Consider the following 22,416-nt stretch of genomic DNA (forward strand, 5'->3'; position numbering starts at 1 on the left):
TGTAAGACAAATCGTTTCAACATGATTTTAACATCAGCAACACATCAACGGCCCACTTCAGCTCAGTGAAGAGGTCGAATCTCTGCAGCACAAAAAAGGAAATCAATCCACTTTTGCCCCCTTTCATTATTCTGCAAATAACGTATTGATCCATTAACGTCCATTAAGGATACAAGTCACACTACTGTTTGCCAGTTTTGTTATACAAGCGGTCCTACAGATATTTTTTTACTATTCTTGAATCTGTGACTTCATTTCTATTTATCATTTGGTTCCGGTTAATGTTGGGTTTCCATTAATAATTCAGGTTGGTTTCATCAATCTCCTTTCATCAGGAGATTGCCTGGATCAGGATCGTTTCATCAATCTCCTTCATCTTTGATTGCCTACAATGTTTTATACTGAACAAGTCTAGAGCCACCATATTAAGGGACTATTGCAGCATTTGTAGTGCTGAGACTTATTGTCTTACACTAAAAGTAACTCATCAACCAAATGATACCTATAGACTTTAAAACAATATTGTACAGTACATTGACACTTACTGTATCAGGTCTGAAACCTGATGTGAAACCATAAACTGATTGCCATCAACTTCAATAAATTAACTTGAAAAGCAAGATAAAGTTTACCCCATTATTTAAGTATTTCTTTATGAAATAATAACTATAGAGACAATATATGGCTTCTAAATGTTTGCTGCATTTGCATGCATATGCTCTTAAAAGAATTGTTCCCAAGCAAGACAACTTCACAAAGACAGTTCTCTACTGACAGTTTAAAATTTATACTCTGTGACTGCATGCCTGATAAGTAACTAGCATGTATCATTTAGTAAATTTACTCTTCATCGTTTTAGGGAAAATGTCTGAAATTGGAGCATTTTCAGGAAGCCATCATCTTAAAGATTTAAAATAAGTTTGTGACGTATGCTGAGTATATAAGTGCAAGGAATTATTATACAGCTGCATACTAACCCTAAAACACTGACACAGCTGCAATATTTAAGAAATGTCCATTTGAAACTGGCTGTACGTGTTTTAGGGTTTGATTGAAAAGGAATGTTTTGTATTTGTTAGGTCTGATGGGACTACAGTATGTTATCACACAGTATAGTTTCAATAGCTCTGCAAGGCCAGTCCAAACCTTTTTTTGCAGTTAGAACTGTTCCAGCTTCCAGCTGCTATAACAAATTTTGAATGCGTAGGAGAATTGAGAATTTCTCTGTGTGGCAAAAATAAAGACCCCACAGTCATTTTCACATAGATTATAGTGGTAGGTTGTTTACTTCCAGAACCAGTTTATTGAAAATGTGGTCTCATGCCATAAATTAAATCACAACCAAAGATTACCATACCTCCAGTTACATCATATTTCTTTAATATCCATGGTTTCCCCATACAATACCATTGTACAATATCTTCTGCAATTTACCTTTAACAACCCAAAAGCTTTTTAGTTTGGATTTACTGTTCCTCAAGAAAAGAAAACATGGGTTTCTAATGTATGCCCCTGCATTTATAAGTCTTGCATCATTTGTACTCTTTCCAGTGTATACAAATTAAGATACTAAGAAAAACAAAAAAAATAGTACAAACTCAAGGGATGACCATAAGTGTCAGGCCTGACAGTGAAAGAGTGGAGTTCATTTTGGTTATTGTGAAACGCAACTCAAGCAGTCACAATGGATTTTTGCATCTGGAAGGACAGACACCCAAGAAAAACCAGGATGGACTGGCACAAACACACGACGAAAATGCAAATAATGGGTTCATTCTTCATCCTTTGGTACTCAGTTTCTGACACATGCTTTGTAGTCAGGTCAGACATTTGTGGTACACAAATCCAGCACCGCACACAAGTCATATGATTAGATTTAGACATTCAGTTTCTTAGACTGCACGCTTGCAGGCTCCTTTGTCCTCCCAGTGGCGGTCCTCAGCTTGAGCATTCCCTCATCCTCCTCCTCGTCTCTTCTGTGTCGACAGTTTCCATCTCTCCAACAGAAGACATCAGATAAAGGGGAAGAGCTCTGCAATACATGCATTTATAGAGGGGAAAAAGGCATCAGGTGCAACATTCCAGATGGCCTTTGAAGGTGTGAGGAAATGTTGTGTTTCCTTTCTTCTCTTTTCAGCATGGAATAAACCTTTACTTGTGCCTTTGCAGCCTACACATGCTAATACAGCTTCCTAGTTGAACTTCATTTATATGACAATGCTTTTTTTCTGGGTCTTTGCTTTTCACTCAGAAATTTCTCTGTACACTTTAGTGAATGTGATGGCTGGAGGAAAAACTGTTCGAAAGAAGATGTTAAAGAACTTAGAATGTCAACAGCACATTGGAGCACAATGACATTGAAGTTTGCTGCTTAATTACCATATGGTGCATAAACATTTTTTATGAAGTGATAAAAAACATTACTAATACGCTAGAAAATAGGAAAAACGTTGTTACAGTAAAGTTGGGACATGGCTTCAAAATGGGTCCATCTACTCTGATTGTGCAGTTAGCAATAAGAGTTCGGATTCTGCAATTAAAATTAAGACATTGCATTGCAAATAAAGACATTGCATTCTGTCAGTTAGATCAGTTCTCGATAATGGTCATGAAGTACCCCTGTGTCTGCTGGTTTTTGCATTAACTCGGCCCTTAATCAACAGTACTAATTGATGCCAGTAGTTGATACGCTTCTTTCTTCATGTCTGTGCTCATGATGCAGTTTAAAAAATATCCTAACAGAACGGTCTTCAGTCTACTCCTGGGTAGGAAACTGGCCTATTTCCTCATCACAAGATAATTTAAATTTCCAATTTAAAAGCTTAAAAAAATTAAGTTTATATATTTTTTTAATTTTAATTTTGTGTCAGATCTTAAAAGGTCAAATGAGATTTGCGATCGGTATAAGCCCTGTGCTAACTGATGATTTTCAGGACTGTACTCATTCAGGTGTGTGAGTTGAAATATAACCAATTGGACTTAGTAAGAAAGTAAGACAAAACATCCTTAGTAAGAAAACAAATACTGTGTCATGTCTGCCTGTGTCTGTTCATCATTAATAGGTTACTTACTTAGAGCTGTTTAGTCAGAAAAGAGGGTGGCACGGTGGTACAGTGGTTAGCATTGTACATTACTGGGGACCTGGGTTCAATTCTTGGAGGGCAATCTGTGTGGAGTTTGTATGTTCTCCCTGCGTTTGTGTGTGTTGCCTCAAGGTGGTCTGGTTTTCTCCCACAGTTCAAAGACATACTAGTAGGTGTATTGGCTTCTGGGAAAACTGGCCATGGTGTGTGTTCTTGCCTATGAATGCCCTGCAATAGACTAGCATCCCATCCAGGGTGTGCCCTGCATTGTGCCCATTGCTTTCTGGGATAGGTTCTGACTCCCCCACAACCCTGAACTGGTTATTATCATAAATTCTTAAATTTCTAAAAACATCTCTATGTGCTTAAGCTGTTAGAAATAATGCACTTTAACTAGGGCATTTAACTAATACTTTTGAAACCACGTACTGAGTCACAGACACTAGTAAGTACTAGTGTTTAAGGGCCTGGATGGAACAAAAGCAAGCACAAGAGTTCTGTGAACCACTTACAATCAGAAAGTTTAATTCTGTATTAAGACCAATGCATGCAAGTAAAACTAAGTCATAATTCTTTGAGAAAAAATATTTTTTTAGTAATTTAATAATTTTTCAGGGTAAAGATTTTCCCTACATAAACAAGGTAAATACATACAAGATTCAACAAGGAATGCCTTATCCACTTGGATTTGGATTCAATGCCACTCTTCTAGACAAATGCCAATTCTTCCCTCACCTTTGCGGAACTTCCTCAACAGTTTCTTGCCGTGTGGAGCTCTGATGCTTGCTCCAGAAGGCCACAGCTTCCTCCCTGCGCCCCAGGCTCCAGAGCGCTTCCGTCAGCCACAGCTCCGTCTCTTCGCAGCCTATAGACAGACCAAGAGTCCTCTGAGCCTGTGTGACCTCCACCAGCATGGCAGCGTCGTTGCTGCACGGTGGAGGAGCTTGACAAGGGCCTAACTCTAACCCCGCCTATAACATCACGCACTCGTGGGACCATAACAAAGTAGACCACTCACTCGTTTGAAATTCAACCTCCTGAGTCATAAATTCCTCAGAGTCATCTGCAACGCCTCTGTATAGCCCTCTGGTGTCATACATCGCCTGACTATTTTCTGTAAAATGTCCTCTGTCGGACAGATAAACCACCCGACTCCAGGTCACTGCCCATGAAGTTGCTGGAGTGGTTAATTCCTCTGTCACTCTGGGTTGCACTGTTTCCTCGTCGTTTTTTTTTAGTTTTAATTTAGTTTAGTTTTATAGGGAAGACAGAAATGAAATGAAAAGGATAGAAAAAAAACGCTTACAATTATTAAAATTATCTGTGGATCACAGACAAGGCAGCTCAAACGTTAAAGCGCCCTTGTTAAACAGATCAACCCCCTGTCCTGCCCTGCCCTTCAATTCACCGTGTTTCCAAAATTATCAAGTGGCTGGACTCCTTTGTGCCCTGTTCTTTAAAGCCGACAAATCCAAGGACTTGTAGTAAGGAATCCAGCAGCAGCAGTTGTCGATATAAAATCCATCCTCCTATATTTCCAAGTTGCTAGGGCAATAAGCATCTGCTAAATGCGTTACAATTTTTACAAGAAGACTGAAAATTAACTAAAGTCATAAAGCGCTGGATTGACAAAAAAAAATCCAAAAGTAGATATCTGCCCAGACCTGCAAGCCTTGAAATGATTTTTTCAAGTAAAGTGAAAACACTGCTAGTGCTCTTTATTCTATCTCTAAAAAGGAGTTCCTTAATGTGCTAATAAACAGATAACGTAAAAGCTAAATATCCTGGACAAAACACTCCACCCTTCCCACCAGCCCTCCTACATCAGATATGCATTTCATTTGAAAATTGTAATAACAGATCTTGTTTTTTTTACCACCTTGTGATACTTTACCTTTGTTAAGCTTAATAAGCTTTGTGTGTGATTTTTCTACTTTTTTCTAATGGTCTTGGAGCCTACCTGTCATAGTTGAGCACAATGCTGACTTGACTGATCGAAAGGGCTTATTTTGACAAAAACAAATCTTAATTGGCTCTTTTAAAGTGCGTTTCCATATAAAACATTTGTTTAGTGTTAAAACAATAAGTCATGCACCATAATTTCCCATTCAGCATTATGACTCTAAAGAGATTTAACAGTAACCACAGTAAGTAAATGGAGAAAGCAAACTTTATACTCCCTTTTTATACTTTATACTTGAATTACTGCCTTTGGAAATGCAATGCTTTTAATTAACCCTATAGAGCAGAAAGTAGACTAAGGAATGAATGCATTGTGTTTATCTTGGATTTGGATGCATTGATAACAGAGAGAGCAAAAACATGAAAAAAGTAAATCCCAAAAAATTGTATCTGCATAGGATTAGCAGATTTGATTATACTGGTACAGACTGAACAGTATTGGATGCAAGAAAACTGGTACAGCACATGTTATACTCCTTACTCAACAAGGGAAACTACTGTATGTGATGAGCTCTCTGAGTCATTGTAAAATGTACATGAGCTCTCTGCTTTCCCCAAGTGAGCATTTCTCCTTTTCTTTAGAATAATTTCACCACAGTCAATTAACAAACAGCCGAGATCAGTAAATAAAAGATTATGAAGAAACCGCTAAATCACTGGATGCATTAAGCTGTGCGATATAAACTAATTTTTCAAACCTTCAGTACAGCCAGTGACTTATCTTCAAATTGAATGCCAAAGAAATCCAGGGTATTGTGTAAATGGAGAAAGAGTTGTTTAAAGTGTGGAAAACAGGGCACTGATGAGTGGAGATACCTCACAGCTGAGTGGGGGCGTCAGTGGGGCAGTGGGGTGACACGAGTCAGTTTTGGGACTACGGCTTCTTAATTTGCATGAATGATTTAGAAACAGATGTATTGTGTTAATGTGGATTCTGAAATCAGACATTACAATTCATAATAAAGCAGCAATAACACCTAGTGTGATAACATATGGCTGAGGCGTGAAGAGGGAGAACACCGTACCTGGGGATGCCTGTAGACTGAGCTGGAAGTTGAGGAGAGCCTCTTTCCCTTGCTCTCTCGCCATGAAGCTCACCCCTCTGCCAGCGAAGGCCAGGGCCTTCAGCCTCCGCAAGGCCATAATGCTCGTTAGGGTCTCCTCACACGGGTCTGGACCTCCTCGCAGCCACTCTGAAACAATAAGCCTTCCTCACTGCACAGCTCGCCCAGCTGAGCTGGATAACGACACCACAGGAAAGACAGCAGCAGGCATGTGGGCCATCAACACTACTTCACATGACAACGACACCATCAGCGTCTCATTTTTCCTTGCAGCAATCTATTGAAGCCTCTTTGAAACTTGTTGTCCTTTAATGGAATGTGGCATTTTAACCACATTCAGGCCAATTCCCTTAGAACCAGGCTAAAGAGTCGAGGAGTAGTCCATGCATATGGGACAAGAGATGTCAACTTCGACGCAGTGTCGAGGCAATTAATCGAGAACTCCAGAGCCCGTTCTGCGGGTTAGAGACCTGTCTGGTGTCTTAATTGTGCTCAAGTGACATTACACTAACCTTAAATTCAGCCCTACCCTCAAATAATTCTCAACATCAAGTTAGTAAAGAGAACCTGAACAACTGTTCACCTGAGCCACAGCAGCAGAGGAAATCAAAGTTTAGGGATCACGGCTGATGGAGAGAATAGCAAGCATTTCTATTTGAAACTATACAACACTAAAGTATAACGTTCATTGTGCGTTATTTTGGTTAACAATTCATACCAGGTCTGCATGCATACCTGTGGACCATTTATCTGAAGTCCTGCTCAAGTAGCCTTTAATTATGGCCCCAACTCAACTCTGAGATATAAAAAGAACTCTGACCTTATCCGTTATCCAGACCAACTTTGATCAATTAGTAAATCCTTAATTATAATCTTATTTTTAATGTCCAAAGATAATTGTGAAACCAAACTTGAACCCTCACTTATATTCAATTACAACCTGCAGCCAATGGCCAATAATCTTAATCACTACAATAATCCAAACCTTAACTCCAAAGCTGACCACTGCCCTAATGAATATATACTACGCAACAAGCATTAACCCTTCTTTAACCCTCTAAACATACTTCTACCCTAGCAAAAATAAAACCCTAGCAATTTCCTTTATGCCACTTTAGAGATCATGACTCTTCTTCTCAGATCTCACCATCTAGTGTTTTTACACAAGAGTATGTTTTTTCTTCCAAATATCAATGGGCATATAGGAAAATAAGTAAAAGCCACTTGACAGTCAAGTGTCGATACCCTGCCCCTGAGCATTCTTAACTGTCACTCACCTGTATGTTCAACAGGCACCCTAATCAGAATATTTATACACCTGCAACACAACAAAATAAAATTTTATTCAATTAACCATTGCTATTGCATGTGTGTTTGCAGGAAAAATACATCCATCTCTTTTTTGAGGATTGATATTTACCTAGAAGGGAGGCATTCATTCATTTTGTTAATGTCAAATAGTTTGCATGAATCACAAAGACTCTAAAACAGAGGATATGCACTCATTTTCCAGCAGATTGAAAAAGGAGGGTGACGAATTGTGACAAAACAATGGGCTTCCCAGTATAATCCAGAGAATGTTTTTTTGAATGGCTATAAAGTACTGAATGATTCTGAACTGTCATCAACCAAAACAATTCTTCGCAGCAGGAAGACAAAAAACTTGTAGCAAGATTAGAAAAATGAACAATGTGGTTATGTTAAAAATGGGTATTTTAATGTAATGGGTATGACACTAAAAGTAATTTGTGAAATCCTTTGCATATAAAAAACATCTTAAAGAGAACTTCTAGTGGCTTACATGAATGAAATTCTTTATTTAAAGCAAAAGTTGGCACTTCACTACTTTTTCCAGTTTTTTATATTTCCAGCTACCTGATCAAACAAGACTGGAAAGAGCTTTGAAAACTCTGGATATTCTGTAAACCCTGCATTTAATGAGAAGTGAAGTTCCTAATTTAACATATTCCAGAACTGGTTTTGTATTTTCTGGATTAAAATCAACAGCTGAACGCTAAATGGGGAAAAAAAAACCTACATTCAAGCTTTAATGTTTTTCTTTTCTAAAATAAGTAACACAGTAATCAGGTTAACTGTGAGAACTTCACAAATCTACTGTTTTTAACTGAGGCTCTAGAACATCATTAAGATCCCTTTTCAAGGGCTGAATCATTAACATGGACTCTTCTGTACTCTGGTTTGTGAATATAGACAATTCAGGACTAAGAGAGTGGGACAAAGAGGTTTTTACCTTACCTGGTATAATTAGTAATTGACTCCTTACTCTCTTTTAGCCAAGTAAATGCCTGTCCCTGGAAGAAAAAGGCCGTTGCAGCCCAAAGGGCACAGTTCAAGCTTTCTTTCTTCCCCTCTGTATCTTTCCGAGATTGTTTTCCACTCGGAGAAGGGACCAGAAAAGCGGCACTGGTTTCTTGGAGTTCTTTCTGTGACAGATCCAGAGTGAGTCTCTGTGGAATGAGGTCTACCGTCTTAGCAACAACTTCCTCACATACTGCAACAACGTCCCAGTATCTCTTGGCCTTCAACAAGGATACAGCCGCTTCAAGATAGATTTCAGGGATTCTGGGAAGGGCTGGACTGCTATCTGTGGTCACCTAAGAAACAGCATTGCACAGTTTACAATGAAAGCCATTAACCAGGAACAGAATTTGCTTGCAGGTTTCCATTCCACGCAATATACTTCTCTATTTTCTTGACGTATCTGTAATTTTCATTTTTTCCCCTGAAAGAGATTAAACCATGAAATTCTGATACAGTGGAGCCAACTCCAGCTGCAAAGTTAGAAGAGACATACGTGTTTCCTGAAAAGCATTTTAATTATTTTAAGAAAATATGAAAGGAAAAAGCATCCAATGTATATTTTCATTGTAAACCATTTATATCCACAGACATTTAACCACAAATTGAATTTAACTTGTCTCTGTGGTATTAAATGCATATGGAACAAGAAATGATCAATTCCACATTGCAAAGCCCTCTTCAGGTGTGTAAATAAGGCACTACAGCCAAAGTGTTTACTTTTTCTCTTCTTTTACCTCATTTCCTCATGAAACTTTTATAGCATGGACAGTGACAGTGCTCCTCACTCAAATCTGTGGAGCAGTGAGATTTTCTTTTGGCTAGCCAGCTTAGGGATGAATGTGAAGAGTTAAATTAATTATTTTCTCATAATAATTATTTTCCATGGCGTTGGTGGAACAAATACTTATTATGCAATACACCTTGCTTGCAAACCCAGATGAATCCTGCCATTTCTTTCTAATAACACTCCACTGAAACCTTTAAACTAGATATTTGATGCAGTATTTTCTCTACTCATTTCCTTCAGAGCAGACAAGCTGTTGCGAGTCCAGAGGCCTCTAAAATAAAAGTTTTAGAATTTCTTGTAGTTTAGCTCTTCTTTAGGATGAGAGGATTTTTTGCATTTTGAAATTCATCCTTGACCTCTTTCTCAAGGAGAATTAACTTGATCCATGATGTGAACCTACCAGCTGTTCATCGTTATGAAATGAAGTCAACAGGTCGAGATATTGCTCTACTGCTTCTGATATTCTGTAGGATAAAGAACATCAAATTAAACAGCTAATTAACAGCTATACTAGACTCATATGCACCATTAAGACAACCAAACATAATAATAATAACATCACTTTATTAACCCTTTACAATTTCTTGCATTAGGAACGATCTTTTCGCATACCCCAGTTTGCTATCCATGAGACACACAGAGAGGGAGAGAGCCTCGGGTCAGAGCACAGGGTCTGCCATTGTACGGCGCCCCTGGAGCAGTTGGGGTTAAGGGCCTTGCTCAGGAGCCCAACGGAGTAGGATTCCTCTGCCGGCTGCGGGATTTGAACCGGCAACCTTCCAGCCACAGGCGCAGATCCTTAGCTACAGAGCCACTGCTCTGCCCAACATGCATTTAAATAATTCATCAAATAATCCTGAAAAACATGCCTTTCAATATCTCAATTACATTGTACCGAAAAAAAAAACAATTATGCCAACAGCTGAAATTAAACTTCCCATGTAGCTGTTTTATAATCATTCTTTTTATTCATTTTTTGTGCACTTTCAGGTTTATCCAGATGTTGGAGACCATGACAGGTGATTCTAACACTAATCAACAGTGCTCGTGCGGGTATACAGATACCCTCTCCCACACACCCCAAAAAAGAGTATTAGGTTCTGAGGTGGAACTCTACACCACCTAGATGCAAAAAGCAGTAAAGGACATCAGGTGGCTACAATTTTACCATCAAAATACAGTACATGATATTCAGCATACTTTTTCACTCAATATAGGCAGTTTTTTTTTAGATGACTGTTGCAGTGTGTGGATAAATTGTTAGAATGGGGTATTGATAGAATAAAATAAACTAGCTATGAACATTAACAAGTGACTTGACTGTATCCAGTGTGACAAACCCCTGAATGTTTGCGATGTACCTGCAATGTGGTACAGGAGATCCCTGAGATGTATACAGAGGAACTGTTCCCCATAAGGGCAATGTACATACGGTGGCTAGGAACCACGAGAGCATAACCTTTGCCAATTAGACTTAAAGCAGAAGGCTTTTCTCACTCTTAAGAATGGAAGAGAGTACAGTTAAGGACCAAAAAACACTTGTAGCTAAGCAAGAATGTAATTGGCTTAAGATACATTCCCAACATACAGTTCAGTCACAGGTATATACATTTAATGTACCTATAACCCATAAAAAGCAATACATAGATAAATAGGGTCACTAGACTCCTTTCAAATTAAGGTTTTGTCAAAACCAACAAAATCATTCACTGCTTCAGGGAAGATTATTCCCCCCCCCTACATTGTTCATCCATACCATTCAAGCCCTAATCCTTGCGTCGTAGTGTGTGGTGGTAAAAATTCCACTTTAATGTTGGGGCATAATGATTCTTAGTCTTAGTCATTGACTACAAAAAAAAAACGTTTTAATGTTACATTGAAGTCTATAATATCCTCAAAATATTTTTTTTTCCATTTCCAAAACAAAATAAGCCACAAAACACCTACATTGCTGGTTTTTGGTGCTTTGAAATATAACACAAGTCCCTTTTTCATCAAACACTAATAATCCCAATCATCTGTATTGTGGCTTCAGGGAAAAACAGCAAAAACACCTTATCCTTTCAACACCAATAAACGGTTTGGTCTTTATTAAAAAGTTTTAAAAATTGCTCTCTTAACACAAAAAAGGACTAAGTAGTAATTTACTTCAAAATAAAAAGTACTGAAAATTAAAGATCAACTACAGAACACTAACTCAAAGGTCTAACCACTCACTGGTACAACCTGAGATATACAGACCAAATAAGTCCCTTGTGAAAATGTGTTCTCTCCTAAGTTATACCCCATTTTTACAATTATTTAGTTATACTATATAATTATAGTATTTAGTTATTATATATAAGTAAATAATTAATATTTAGTTATACTCTGCAACTCATAACTGGCAACCCACTGAAGCTAAGCAGATGTGAGCCTGGCCTGTACCTGGATGGGAGACCTCCTGGGAAAAATTAAGGTTGCTGCTGGAAGAGGTGTTAGTGGGGCCAGTAGGGGGTGCTCACCCTGCGGTCCATGTAGGTCCTAAGTCCCCAGTGTAGTGACGGGGACACTGTACTGTAAACAGGCGCCGTCCTTCAGATGAGACGTAAAACTGAGGTCCTGACTCTCTGTGGTCATTAAAAATCCCAGGGTGTTTCTCGAAAAGAATAGGGGTGTAACCCCGGCGTCCTGGCCAAATTTCCCATTGGCCCTCATCAATCATGGCCTCCAAATAATCCCCATCTATGAATTGGCTTCATTAATCTGCTGTCCTCCCCACCAATAGTTCATGTGTGGTGAGCGTTCTGGCGCACTATGGCTGCCGTCGCATCATCCAGGTGGATGCTGCACATTGGTGGTGGTGGAGGGGAGTCCCCATTACCTGTAAAGCGCTTTGAATGGAGTGTCCAGAAAAGCGCTATATAAGTGTAAGCAATTATTATTATTATTATTATTATACCATTAGTGAGATTACGCCCAAATGAACTAATTACAATATGAAGCACTATTTAGCGGCCTCTAGTGGCAGATTATCCTTCATTACAGTCTTTTCTTATGTAGGCCTGGCACACCAGTTACACACAAGGCATTACAATTGGAAATTTGCCTGTTAGAATTATGTTCTATAGAATGTAAAGTGCTGATCACTTTGGAGAACAGCTTGTGTAATCTGAAGTTTAGTGGCTTCAAAACAGAATTTAGACTTCAGTCTGCCCAGTAAATATCACACATTATCTATTGTAACTAATGTTTTGCTAAGGTTCTTAACTGGATGTTGATGTTCAGATACAAGGTCATTTATCTGCAATAAGCTATGTGAGCACTTTCAGTCTGGGATAAGATCAATGCAGAGGGCAGAAACAGCTCTTACTAACTCCTGATGGCTGCTGATGTTTTTCTTGCTGGATTCAGTGTTGCCTTGATATTAGGCACCAAGAAAGTAGATAAATCCATTTTGTAACCGGTTTATCCAATTCAGGGTTGCAGGGGAGCAGGAGCCTATCCTGGCAAGAAAAGGACGCAAGGCAGGATACAACCTGGATGGGACACCAGTCAACCATAGGACACACTCAGAGACACAAACACATATGCCTGCACTCAAGACAGGATCCAGTTTTTCCAGAAGCCATTTCCAGTATGTCTTTGGACTGTTGGAGGAAACCCACATGAACATGGGGAGAACATACAAACTCCACAGTGCACCTTAGATCTGGAACTGAATCCAGGGCCCCAGCACTGAGGAAGCAATACTAACTACTGTGCCAGTGTCCTCTGCAGTAAATAAAATAAAGGTAATTTTCATTGTAGTTGCTGCATGATACAATTTACCCATGATGAAATTTCAGTATTCCCCTTATTTAACAATTGTGGCACAAACAAATCTTAAACCTAGAAGAAAGTGACTTACTATTTGACCCCATCAAGTCTCACAGCTGTCTTTGAAGTCTTACCTTCCATTACGCAGATTGCTTTGTGCCAGGGAGTGCTTGACACTGAGCACGGCTGGTGTTTTGAACGTGGAGATCAGAGATGGGCTGCAGAGCAGAGACTCGTGGGTAATCAGATGGATCCAATTACAGCAGGACTCTTTCTGTGCAGAACACACCACAGCCTGTGGAGAACAGTGGGCCTCATCTGTACTTTGGTCTACAGATTCTCGCAGGGTTACTCCTCTTATTTCTCTTCTACAAGCAGTACTCAGTCTTTTTTTCTGGTAATGCCTGTTATACTTATTGCCATACCTCTGACCCCTTCTGATGAGTTTTCAGACCTTTGTTTATAAGCCATCCTCAACTTCAGCTACTTTCGAACAAACTGATAGTATTTGCTTTAATCCTGTGTCTATGATTTGTTTTTCCACTTTCCTTGTTGAAATGCAGTTATTCAAGTTGAGCAGGCTCTTTTAGTAAGCTGTTCAGTCATACAACTATTTGCAAAGTGATTTTTATTAAAGAGATTCAATTTACAAATGAACCACTGACACCAATGAAGAGAAGATTCAGATCCCCCTTCTTGAACTAACTAACAAAATAAGGAGCATTAGTTGACGTGAGGATAGAAAGTATACAAGTAGCTTTCAGCAATGAAAAGTTACTTACGGAATGAAGCAAACGGAGGGCCTCTATCTCTGCCTGTGCCATTGCTAGCTGTCTGAACACAAGTGAGCTCTGATAGAGTGCGCTCAGACAGCCAAAATCTATTTCCAGGGCCTTTCTGTAGCACTGCAGGGCACTCTGGGGCCTACCCTGTATACCACAACCAAAAGCACAAGACAAGTTGTAAAGACATTATACATACAGTGGTGTGAAAAAGCGTTTGCCCCCTTCCTGATTTCTTATTTTTTTGCATGTTTGTCACACTGAAATGTTTCAGATCATCAAACAAATTGAAATATTAGACAAAGATAACACAAGTAAACACAAAATGCAGTTTTTAAATAAAGGTTTTTATTATTAAGGGGAAAAAAATTCCAAACCTACATGGCCCTGTGTGAAAAAGTGATTGCCCCCTAACCCTAATAACTGGTTGGGCCACCCTTAGCAGCAACAACTGCAATCAAGCGTTTGCGATAACTGGCAATGAGTCTTTTACAGCGCTGTGGAGGAATTTTGGCCCACTCATCTTTGCAGAATTGTTGTAATTCAGCCACATTGGAGGGTTTTCGAGCCTTAACCGCTTTTTTAAGGTCATGCCACAACATCTCAATCGGATTCAGGTCAGGACTTTGACTAGGCCACTCCAAAGTCTTCATTTTGTTTTTCTTAAGCCATTCAGAGGTGGACTTGCTGGTGTGTTTTGGATCATTGTCCTGCTGCAGAACCCAAGTGCGCTTCAGCTTGAGGTCACGAACAGATGGCCGGACATTCTCCTTCAGGATTTTTTGGTACACAGCAGAATTCATTGTTCCATTTACCACAGCAAGTCTTCCAGGTCCTGAAGCAGCAAAACAGCCCCAGACCATCACACTACCACCACCATATTTTACTGTTGGTATGATGTTCCTTTTCTGAAATGCTGTGTTACTTTTACGCCAGATGTAATGGGACACACACCTTCCAAAAAGTTCAACTTTTGTCTCGTCAGTCCACAGAGTATTTTTCCAAAAGTCTTGGGGATCATCAAGATGTTTTCTGGCAAAACTGAGACAAGCTTTTATGTTCTTTTTGCTCAGCAGTGGTTTTTGTCTTGGAACTCTGCCATGCAGGCCATTTTTGCCCAGTCTCTTTCTTATGGTGGAGTCCTAAACACTGACCTTAACTGAGGCAAGTGAAGCCTGCAGTTCTTTGGATGTTGTTGTGGGGTTTTTTGTGACCTCTTGGATGAGTCGTCGCTGCGCTCTTGGGGTAATTTCGGTCGGCCGGCCACTCCTGGGAAGGTTCACCACTGTTCCATGTTTTCGCCATTTGTGGATAATGGCTCTCACTGTGGTTCACTGGAGTCCCAAAGCTTTAGAAATGGCTTTATAACCTTTTCCAGACTGATAAATCTCAATTACTCTGTTTCTCATTTGTTCCTGAATTTCTTTGGATCGCAGCATGATGTCTAGCTTTTGAGGATCTTTTGGTCTACTTCACTTTGTCAGGCAGGTCCTATTTAAGTGATTTCTTGATTGAGAACAGGTGTGGCAGTAATCAGGCCTGGGTGTGGCTAGAGAAATTGAACTCAGCTTTCCAAAGATGTGATAAACCACAGTTGATTTATGTTTTAACAGGGGGGGCAATCACTTTTTCACACAGGGCCATGTAGGTTTGGATTTTTTTCCCCTTAATAATAAAAACCTTCATTTAAAAACTGCATTTTGTGTTTACTTGTGTTATCTTTGTCTAATATTTCAATTTGTTTGATGATCTGAAACATTTCAGTGTGACAAACATGCAAAAAAATAAGAAATCAGGAAGGGGGCAAACACTTTTTCACACCACTGTATACTGTAGGGGTTTTCCATATATTACAGACCCCTATTAATGTTCTTAATTATTTCTGACCGTTGCCAGCTAGTCTTTTTTCTTCCCTTATAACTATTTTAAGATAGTAGAAGGTACCACTGTACTCATCCACCTAGACACCAGAGATGAAACTCAGGGAAACACCTCTAAAGGTGTCAGATAATGCACCTTGTTTACTGATAATGGATGAAATTCAGAGCAGTGTTTCTGGGCCAGATATCTGGGCTCACCCATGGAGCCACACAGAGGACCATTAGAAAAAGAATAAAATCAAATTGCCTCAAGTTTCATATTTCAAGGTTGCAGTCACCACAAAGTGAAAGAGTTCAAAATGAGAAATGTCTAATATTAGGGGAGCCATTGTGTTGTGTCAAGAACGGCAATAATCAATCTGATATTGCTATGCCTTGTGTAACGCACAAACAAATTTGAACAATTATCTTTATCATCTAAACACCTCTTGAAGTATATCTGCACGAGAGAAGGACAAAGGCAGTTAAGCAAGTTCTTACCAGCTGTCTTAAACAGAGACCCATTAAGGTATGAACCTGAGCCAGGACACTCCTCGGACAGGGCAGGGCTGCAGCCTCCTGGAAATTAAGAAGTGCCGCAGAAACTTCCCCTGCCTCCATCATCTCAGCGCCTACCAAAACACATAGGAACTGAATGACAGAGCCTGTGCAGCAATGGCTTACTGCAAATATGTCACTGGTTTTAAAAGCCTTCTGTGCATCTGTGAAACCTTACTCTATGTGAACCAGGCACCATTTAAGGGACTATTTCTTAAAAAAGACCCTTTTTTAAAAAGGTTTAAAAATAAGCAAATCTGACTCCTGAAAAACTCTGCCACTCAGTATGGCCACATTCATACTTCAAAAGCCTGTAATCTTTTTATTTGTCACAACTAGACACAATTAATACACAGTCACCAAGATCAGAGGTTTAATGCACTACTCATGGCTTGGGGGGAGATATTAAACTCATCTACTCATCTAAATGGCCCCAATCAGAAACCCATGAAAGTCTGGTTGAGGCTGCTTAGTTTGAGGTTAACCCTCACGCATTTTGCTAATTTGATGGTATCTATTGGTCTACTGCATGGTAAATTTCACTTAGAGCCTAAGGCAGGAGTTTTTAAACCTTTACTGCAGCCTTTGTAGAAAAATTGTTGACGTACGTCAGTTCTTTAAACCTAAGATACACCATAATTAAAGAGATAGAATTATGTAATTATTTTAATTTTGCAGAAAAACTAAGATTATGTATAAAATTATACACTTTTTCATGTTTACCTTAACATACATAGGTTTGACGAAACAAATTAATTATACTTGTGCTGTGTGTAATTTGTGTTTTAAGTGATTTGCCTTTTAAAAGTACTACAGACATTACAGCAGAAAAAAATCCATTCATTTTCTAACCACTTGATCTAACTCAGGGTCGTGGGGGAGCCAGGACAGGCTCTGGCAGGCAATGGGTGAATGTAGCGGGATACAACCTGGACACACAGACACAAGCATGCAAACACTCACACCAGGGTCAATTTTCCCAGAAGCCAATTAACCTACCAGTATGTTTTTGTGGACAGTGGGAGGAAACCCGAGCACCCGCAGGACATACGAACTCAGCGCAGATAGCACACCACGAATTGAACCCAGGGCCCCAGCACTAAATAACAGCCATGCTAATTACAGCACCACTGTGCTATCCTAAGACAATACAGGCTTGATGTAATTAATGGTAACATATTGGAGGAGATCATTCCAGGTCAAGAATGGAACATATTCTCTAGAACAGTAATAAATGTGACACACTCTTCCAACATGAGGTATTTTAAGATTATAATATTTTTCTGGATTTGTTTTTCTTGCAAATATCCTGACTTACAAAAAGTTAGTTCAAAGATAAAAGGCTCTGCTATGGGGACTTTAAAGATCACTATAATCTGTTAAAAAGGCAAACTTAGCACTAAGAAATGACCTTAAACATTCTGGCTCTGAGAAAGTAGACCTTAGATGTTGGAATCTTCCTCTAAAACCAGACTATAGTCCCAGCCACAGGATGCCATACTAACCCTGAGTGACCACAGTGCAAATGCATAGGAGCTCTCTTAACTCCCCGGCACTCAGTGCAACAGCAAGGGAGGGATTCTCTTCAATTGACAAGCTTATATTTCTAACTGCCGTCAGCGTGTCTGCTGGAGGTGAAAATGCCTCTGTCTGAAAGAGAAAAACAAACTGTCACATAAATGCAGAGAACTCCTCAAAATCAATACTGAACCACAATTTAGGATCTGTCTTAAAAAAAAAAACACTGATTTAAAGTGGGTATTGACATATATTCTTCTTGCCACATCTATACAACTGTCCAGGTAAAACAATCCATCCGCAGCGATTTAGACATCTGACAAAAAAGCCTATCATAAAACGAGTAATTCATGAAACAAAGTGAGTCTCAAAGAGTGGATTTATCATTAAAATCAGGCAACTCTTAACCAGAATCATGAGCTAGACTGAGACAAAGGTCCAAAGCATAATACAATAAAAGAAGAGGACTCTTCACAGGCAGCTATAATGGGATGCTTTCCTATAGGAGCTTATTCTCTGCATTGTGGCGGTAGTGCTTACTTAATCTGCATAGTCAGCAATCTCCATGTAAAGGCCCCATAGCAACCTACGTATGGTGCATTGAATATAGTCTTTCAGAGAAAGACAGCACTGCTGAGACAGGAGAAACATACCACCAGCAACACTTTAAAAAGCATTCTTTTATTCGCTATCCCTGTTGTGCAGATTCTTAGGTTCATGTGAAATAATTGGGTAAAATGGCACAAATAATGCAAAGCAGGCCGTTCTTTAATGCAAATGCCAAAAATAACAGGAAAGATGCAAGAAAATCCTACTCAAATCAGACAAATCGCTATGGGGCACAAACAGCATAAGCCACTTATTCATTAATTCTCTGCAGAAATGAATCGGCTTCTGGATGATATTAACCTTTCTGCTTAAAGAAAGGACAAAAAAGAAAACCGCAGGTGAAATTAATTTTGTTTGTCCCATACATCAATGCTATTTCTTTATCCTTCCAAATCAATAGGATCAATCATCCTTGATCCTATCACAGTCAATGATTAATTTTCTAGAACGAGGTCACTCTGCTGTAACATGTAAACAGACTTCTACACCCCAGGTCTTTGTTGTCAATGTCTATCAGAATATCTTCATTAGTTTTGTGTGACACTCAACCACTCTAGCCAAGAAAAACTGATGGCGTCCTGTCCAGAGGAACAGCTGGAGAATATCTGCATTTTAAAACTGGCGTCTCAATGCATTCAAAGGGCCTGGAAATTGAGGCCACTGGACATAAAATATGTTGAATGTAAAACATGACTGTCCAGAAAGACAGAAATGAGAGCCTTCTTTTCACTTGAGGTGGAAGCCAATAATTAAGAGATCTAAAAATTGTAATTGCCTGGAGATTAAATATCACAGCGATGGGTGGCAAAGATAAAGGTTTTGTCAACTGTATTTGCTAAACACCTTGGATTAAATCCAGTAAGACAATGTAACATTAGCAATTAGATTCTCCTCCACTTCTGCTTGGCAGAGAGCAGACACTAATAACTATTTAATATGCTGTATATGGCACCACTGCACCCAAGTTTGCAATCACTCATATAGAAAGGACAGATTCCCATTTTGTATAGCACTCTGAAACTTTACCATTTGGTGCATTCAGCAAACCCCTGATAGTCAGCAGAAAATTCTGATGCGAGAATGTACTAGCCTTCTTGGAACAAAATTCTTGTGCAATTAAAATTGATTTTGACCATATACAGTAGGACCGACATTTATGACAGCAGTGCTAAAGCTTCACACTTGATGAAAAGGTGACTAACCTTTTACGCGCTTGTTCACACAGGCCAGGACAGTTTTATTGGGCACTCTAAGGTCTTTTTGGCTGTCAGTAAGTCACAGGGCACATGTGATGCATTTCAAGTACATAATCCAGCATTTCTGAATAAACAAGCAAATCTGGGGTCAAACCTGATATTTTGATGGGAGTAAGTGTCACGGAAATTGAAAATGAAAACATTGTAATGGGCTATATTAAGCTAGCCCTGTGACAAAAACCAGCTGACAGACTACAGACATTAATAACTGGAAAATAAAGGATGACTACACTAACTGCCTGTAAGTCTGTAAAACCCTCACAACTGACAACAAGGCCATTTCTCACGGCAGGTTACAGCAAACACGCCGAAAGAAATCCAACCATCTTCTTTTGATGCAGTTTTATTGACCTTCTCAATTCTTCAAGATGAAAAGGGATGGAAGCCAATTCGAGGGTGTCAAGGTTACAGACGTAAGCTTGTTTTTCCTTGGATCACTAGTTGATTTCACAAAACAAAAAACTTTTAGCAGTAAGCAGAAACCTCCAGGACTACTGAACTGAAACCATTCCCTTAGCACAAGCAAGGAAGATTTTTTTGGGTAGCCTAAAGGATGTTTTTAATGTTACCATCTTTACCGGATTAACCCACTCACACACCCTCTTGTGAGAGCAAAGGACAACAGTCTGCTTGCAGGATATTTCACTAGCTCTCCTACTAGGGTCTGGTGAAATTAAGATAACACCTGTGGATTTCATAAAACAGAGCAAATCCCTTACTTCTATCTAAAAGGGAATACAGACATCATGGACATTTGAGAGAAATCTACTTTTTACTTTAAACAAATCACTTTTAAATCACAACCACCGGATTGATCATTTTGTTCCGTGTAAATTTTCAATTCCCCACTGGAAAACCCATGGAGATGAAAAGCCTGGTTCACATTTGCGTCCCAGGGACACCCCTAGAATTTCAGGGCATGGCAAGGCTAAAGTCAATGACTTCACCGGACCACACAAATGTTCCTTTTAATGCACTACGAACAAAAGAAACAACCTTCCTGCCATTTGACAGTGGCTCACCCGTGAGCCGGCCAGCAAGACAGCCAGTTCCCTGATATTCTCAAGCTGGCCGGCAGACAGCCACTCCGCCCACTGCAGACAGGCCAGCTGGTGGAAGCAAACGATCCATTCCTGAGAGCCGGAGATCTGCAGTACTGCTCGCCACAGATCCAGGGGCTCAGAGCTTTGTAGCTCACTGTCCAAGGCTTCCAGTGCTAGGCGAGGTGAAATCAGATTGGAGTCATTCCTAAAGTACAGCACCTACTCTCGAGTACTTTATAGATGATTTACTCACTGAAATTCAACTGTGACATACTGCACAGTTCTTTCCCATTATTGAAACTCAAAGAGGCCTGAAATGGAGGTTGTCTTGGTTACATGCTGCCCTAGATAGAGAACTCTTTACTGTTTGACACTGGACTGTATACTAATTTTAAAATAAAATAATTTCACATAGTGAAAAGCCTAAAGGTTTTAAACAGAGTATCAGGTTACAAACATAGCAATAAAACCAATTACTATTACCAATACCTCGTTATGTCACTGCCAAAATACTAGTAGACTTTAGGCTCACTGTTCATAAAACTACTTGTCAAGACAAAAGTAGCATTTCTGCTGTCTGATAAAACCCTATAAGCTTCTCTGGGGTCTGCAACATTACTGTTCTCCAAAAGATCACTAAACAAATGTCTTGGTCTGGAAACACTGAATAAAACAGGTGTTACAGGAAAAATAGAATTATGCTGTCCATGCAACAGCTCTGACCACAGGCAGATGAGGCAGGCTATACATTTCAGTTCCTGTAGATGGCGTACTTATACCTCTGACTAGACCCAGAGTCAGGAGCTCTCCTTTTCCCGCTGCTCCATAGTCTGACAGGCCGAAACTGAACAGTAAGGTGTTGTAGAGAACAGTCAGTTCCAGAGAAAGGGTGGCAGCGACAGAGGGTAGCCCTTGTCAAACACAAACAAGCGAACATTATGAACTAGTTTACTCTGTGTTTTAAAATAAACTAATGTCTTACTTTTTTATACATTGGGAGAACTAATATGCCATCTTACCTTTTATTTTTTGAAGCAGCTTGCCAATTTCGGAGTAGCACTGTTTCAGTAGGTCTTTTTGATGGTTTCCTTTCTGCACTCTTCCAACTGACTGTACGCAGGAAGAAACACCGTTTTTACTTACATTTATGTACCTTGCTCATTGAGATTTAGCAAATAGGTTGCACTTGTAAAGACATCTAAAAAATGCAGATCATACCAAAGTTTGGAATTGAGTCAAGTTTCAAGTTTGTAAGCAATGAACTGTACGTGCACATCTTACATGTACACTTAGTACAACTTTTATGAGATGAACAATGGCTTGAAAAACAGCAGAAAGAAAGACTGGCAGTTTATAAAAGTTAATACCTTTTATATAAAATAAAAATCTGAAAGGATCTATAACGTTCTTTAAGCTAACTGCAGTATGTTGGTGCAAATACCTTCCACTTTGTTATAATACTGTTGTTCTCCTTTGTCCAAAAGTCCAAGCAGCCCCGGCGACCAAGGCAATTTTCCTGATCCATTCTTTTTTCGACAAGTACACAAAACTTAATCGGAGCTTTTTTAAGGCTTACATTGTGATATATTGGTATCACGCATTTACACGAAAAAATATATCAAACGATATTGCATGACTACATTCACTAAACTTTGAGACTTAACGTACATAAGAAACAGTTCGTGTAAATTAACGATCACGGGAAATACGACTCTAAAATTGACGATACAGTATTTACAGAAGAGTAAAGCTAAACACTCTCGCACAGGCAAAGA

General features: G+C 39.3%; 1 protein-coding gene across 1 annotated transcript; it reads right to left on the bottom strand.

Annotated features, from left to right (window-relative positions):
* Positions 1 to 1,330: 1,330 nt before the first annotated feature.
* fancg (FA complementation group G) lies at positions 1,331 to 22,291 on the bottom strand. Its single transcript, XM_088911908.1, has 14 exons — positions 22,083 to 22,291; positions 21,661 to 21,751; positions 21,421 to 21,552; positions 20,621 to 20,814; positions 17,721 to 17,865; positions 16,159 to 16,289; positions 13,799 to 13,945; positions 13,151 to 13,311; positions 9,619 to 9,682; positions 8,366 to 8,724; positions 7,387 to 7,427; positions 6,071 to 6,226; positions 3,819 to 3,948; positions 1,331 to 2,032 (listed from the first exon to the last, which is right to left on the bottom strand). The coding sequence occupies exons 1-14, from the start codon at positions 22,164 to 22,166 to the stop codon at positions 1,939 to 1,941; spliced, it is 1,929 nt and encodes a 642-aa protein (XP_088768034.1). The 5' UTR covers positions 22,167 to 22,291; the 3' UTR covers positions 1,331 to 1,938.
* Positions 22,292 to 22,416: the final 125 nt, after the last annotated feature.

This window comes from Atractosteus spatula, chromosome 3 (genome assembly GCF_055471065.1).
Source record: "Atractosteus spatula isolate fAtrSpa1 chromosome 3, fAtrSpa1.hap1, whole genome shotgun sequence".
Lineage (NCBI taxonomy): Eukaryota > Metazoa > Chordata > Actinopteri > Semionotiformes > Lepisosteidae > Atractosteus > Atractosteus spatula.

Coding starts and splice junctions, on each gene's coding strand:
- fancg (XM_088911908.1), bottom strand. CDS start 22,166: ATGGATCAGGAAAATTGCCTTGGTCGCCGGGGCTGCTTGGACTTTTGG. Junction 13,946..16,158: donor GTCTCTGTTTAAGACAGCTG/GTAAGAACTTGC, acceptor TGTGGTATACAG/GGTAGGCCCCAGAGTGCCCT. Junction 7,428..8,365: donor TCAATTACTAATTATACCAG/GTAAGGTAAAAA, acceptor GTTGTGTTGCAG/GTGTATAAATATTCTGATTA.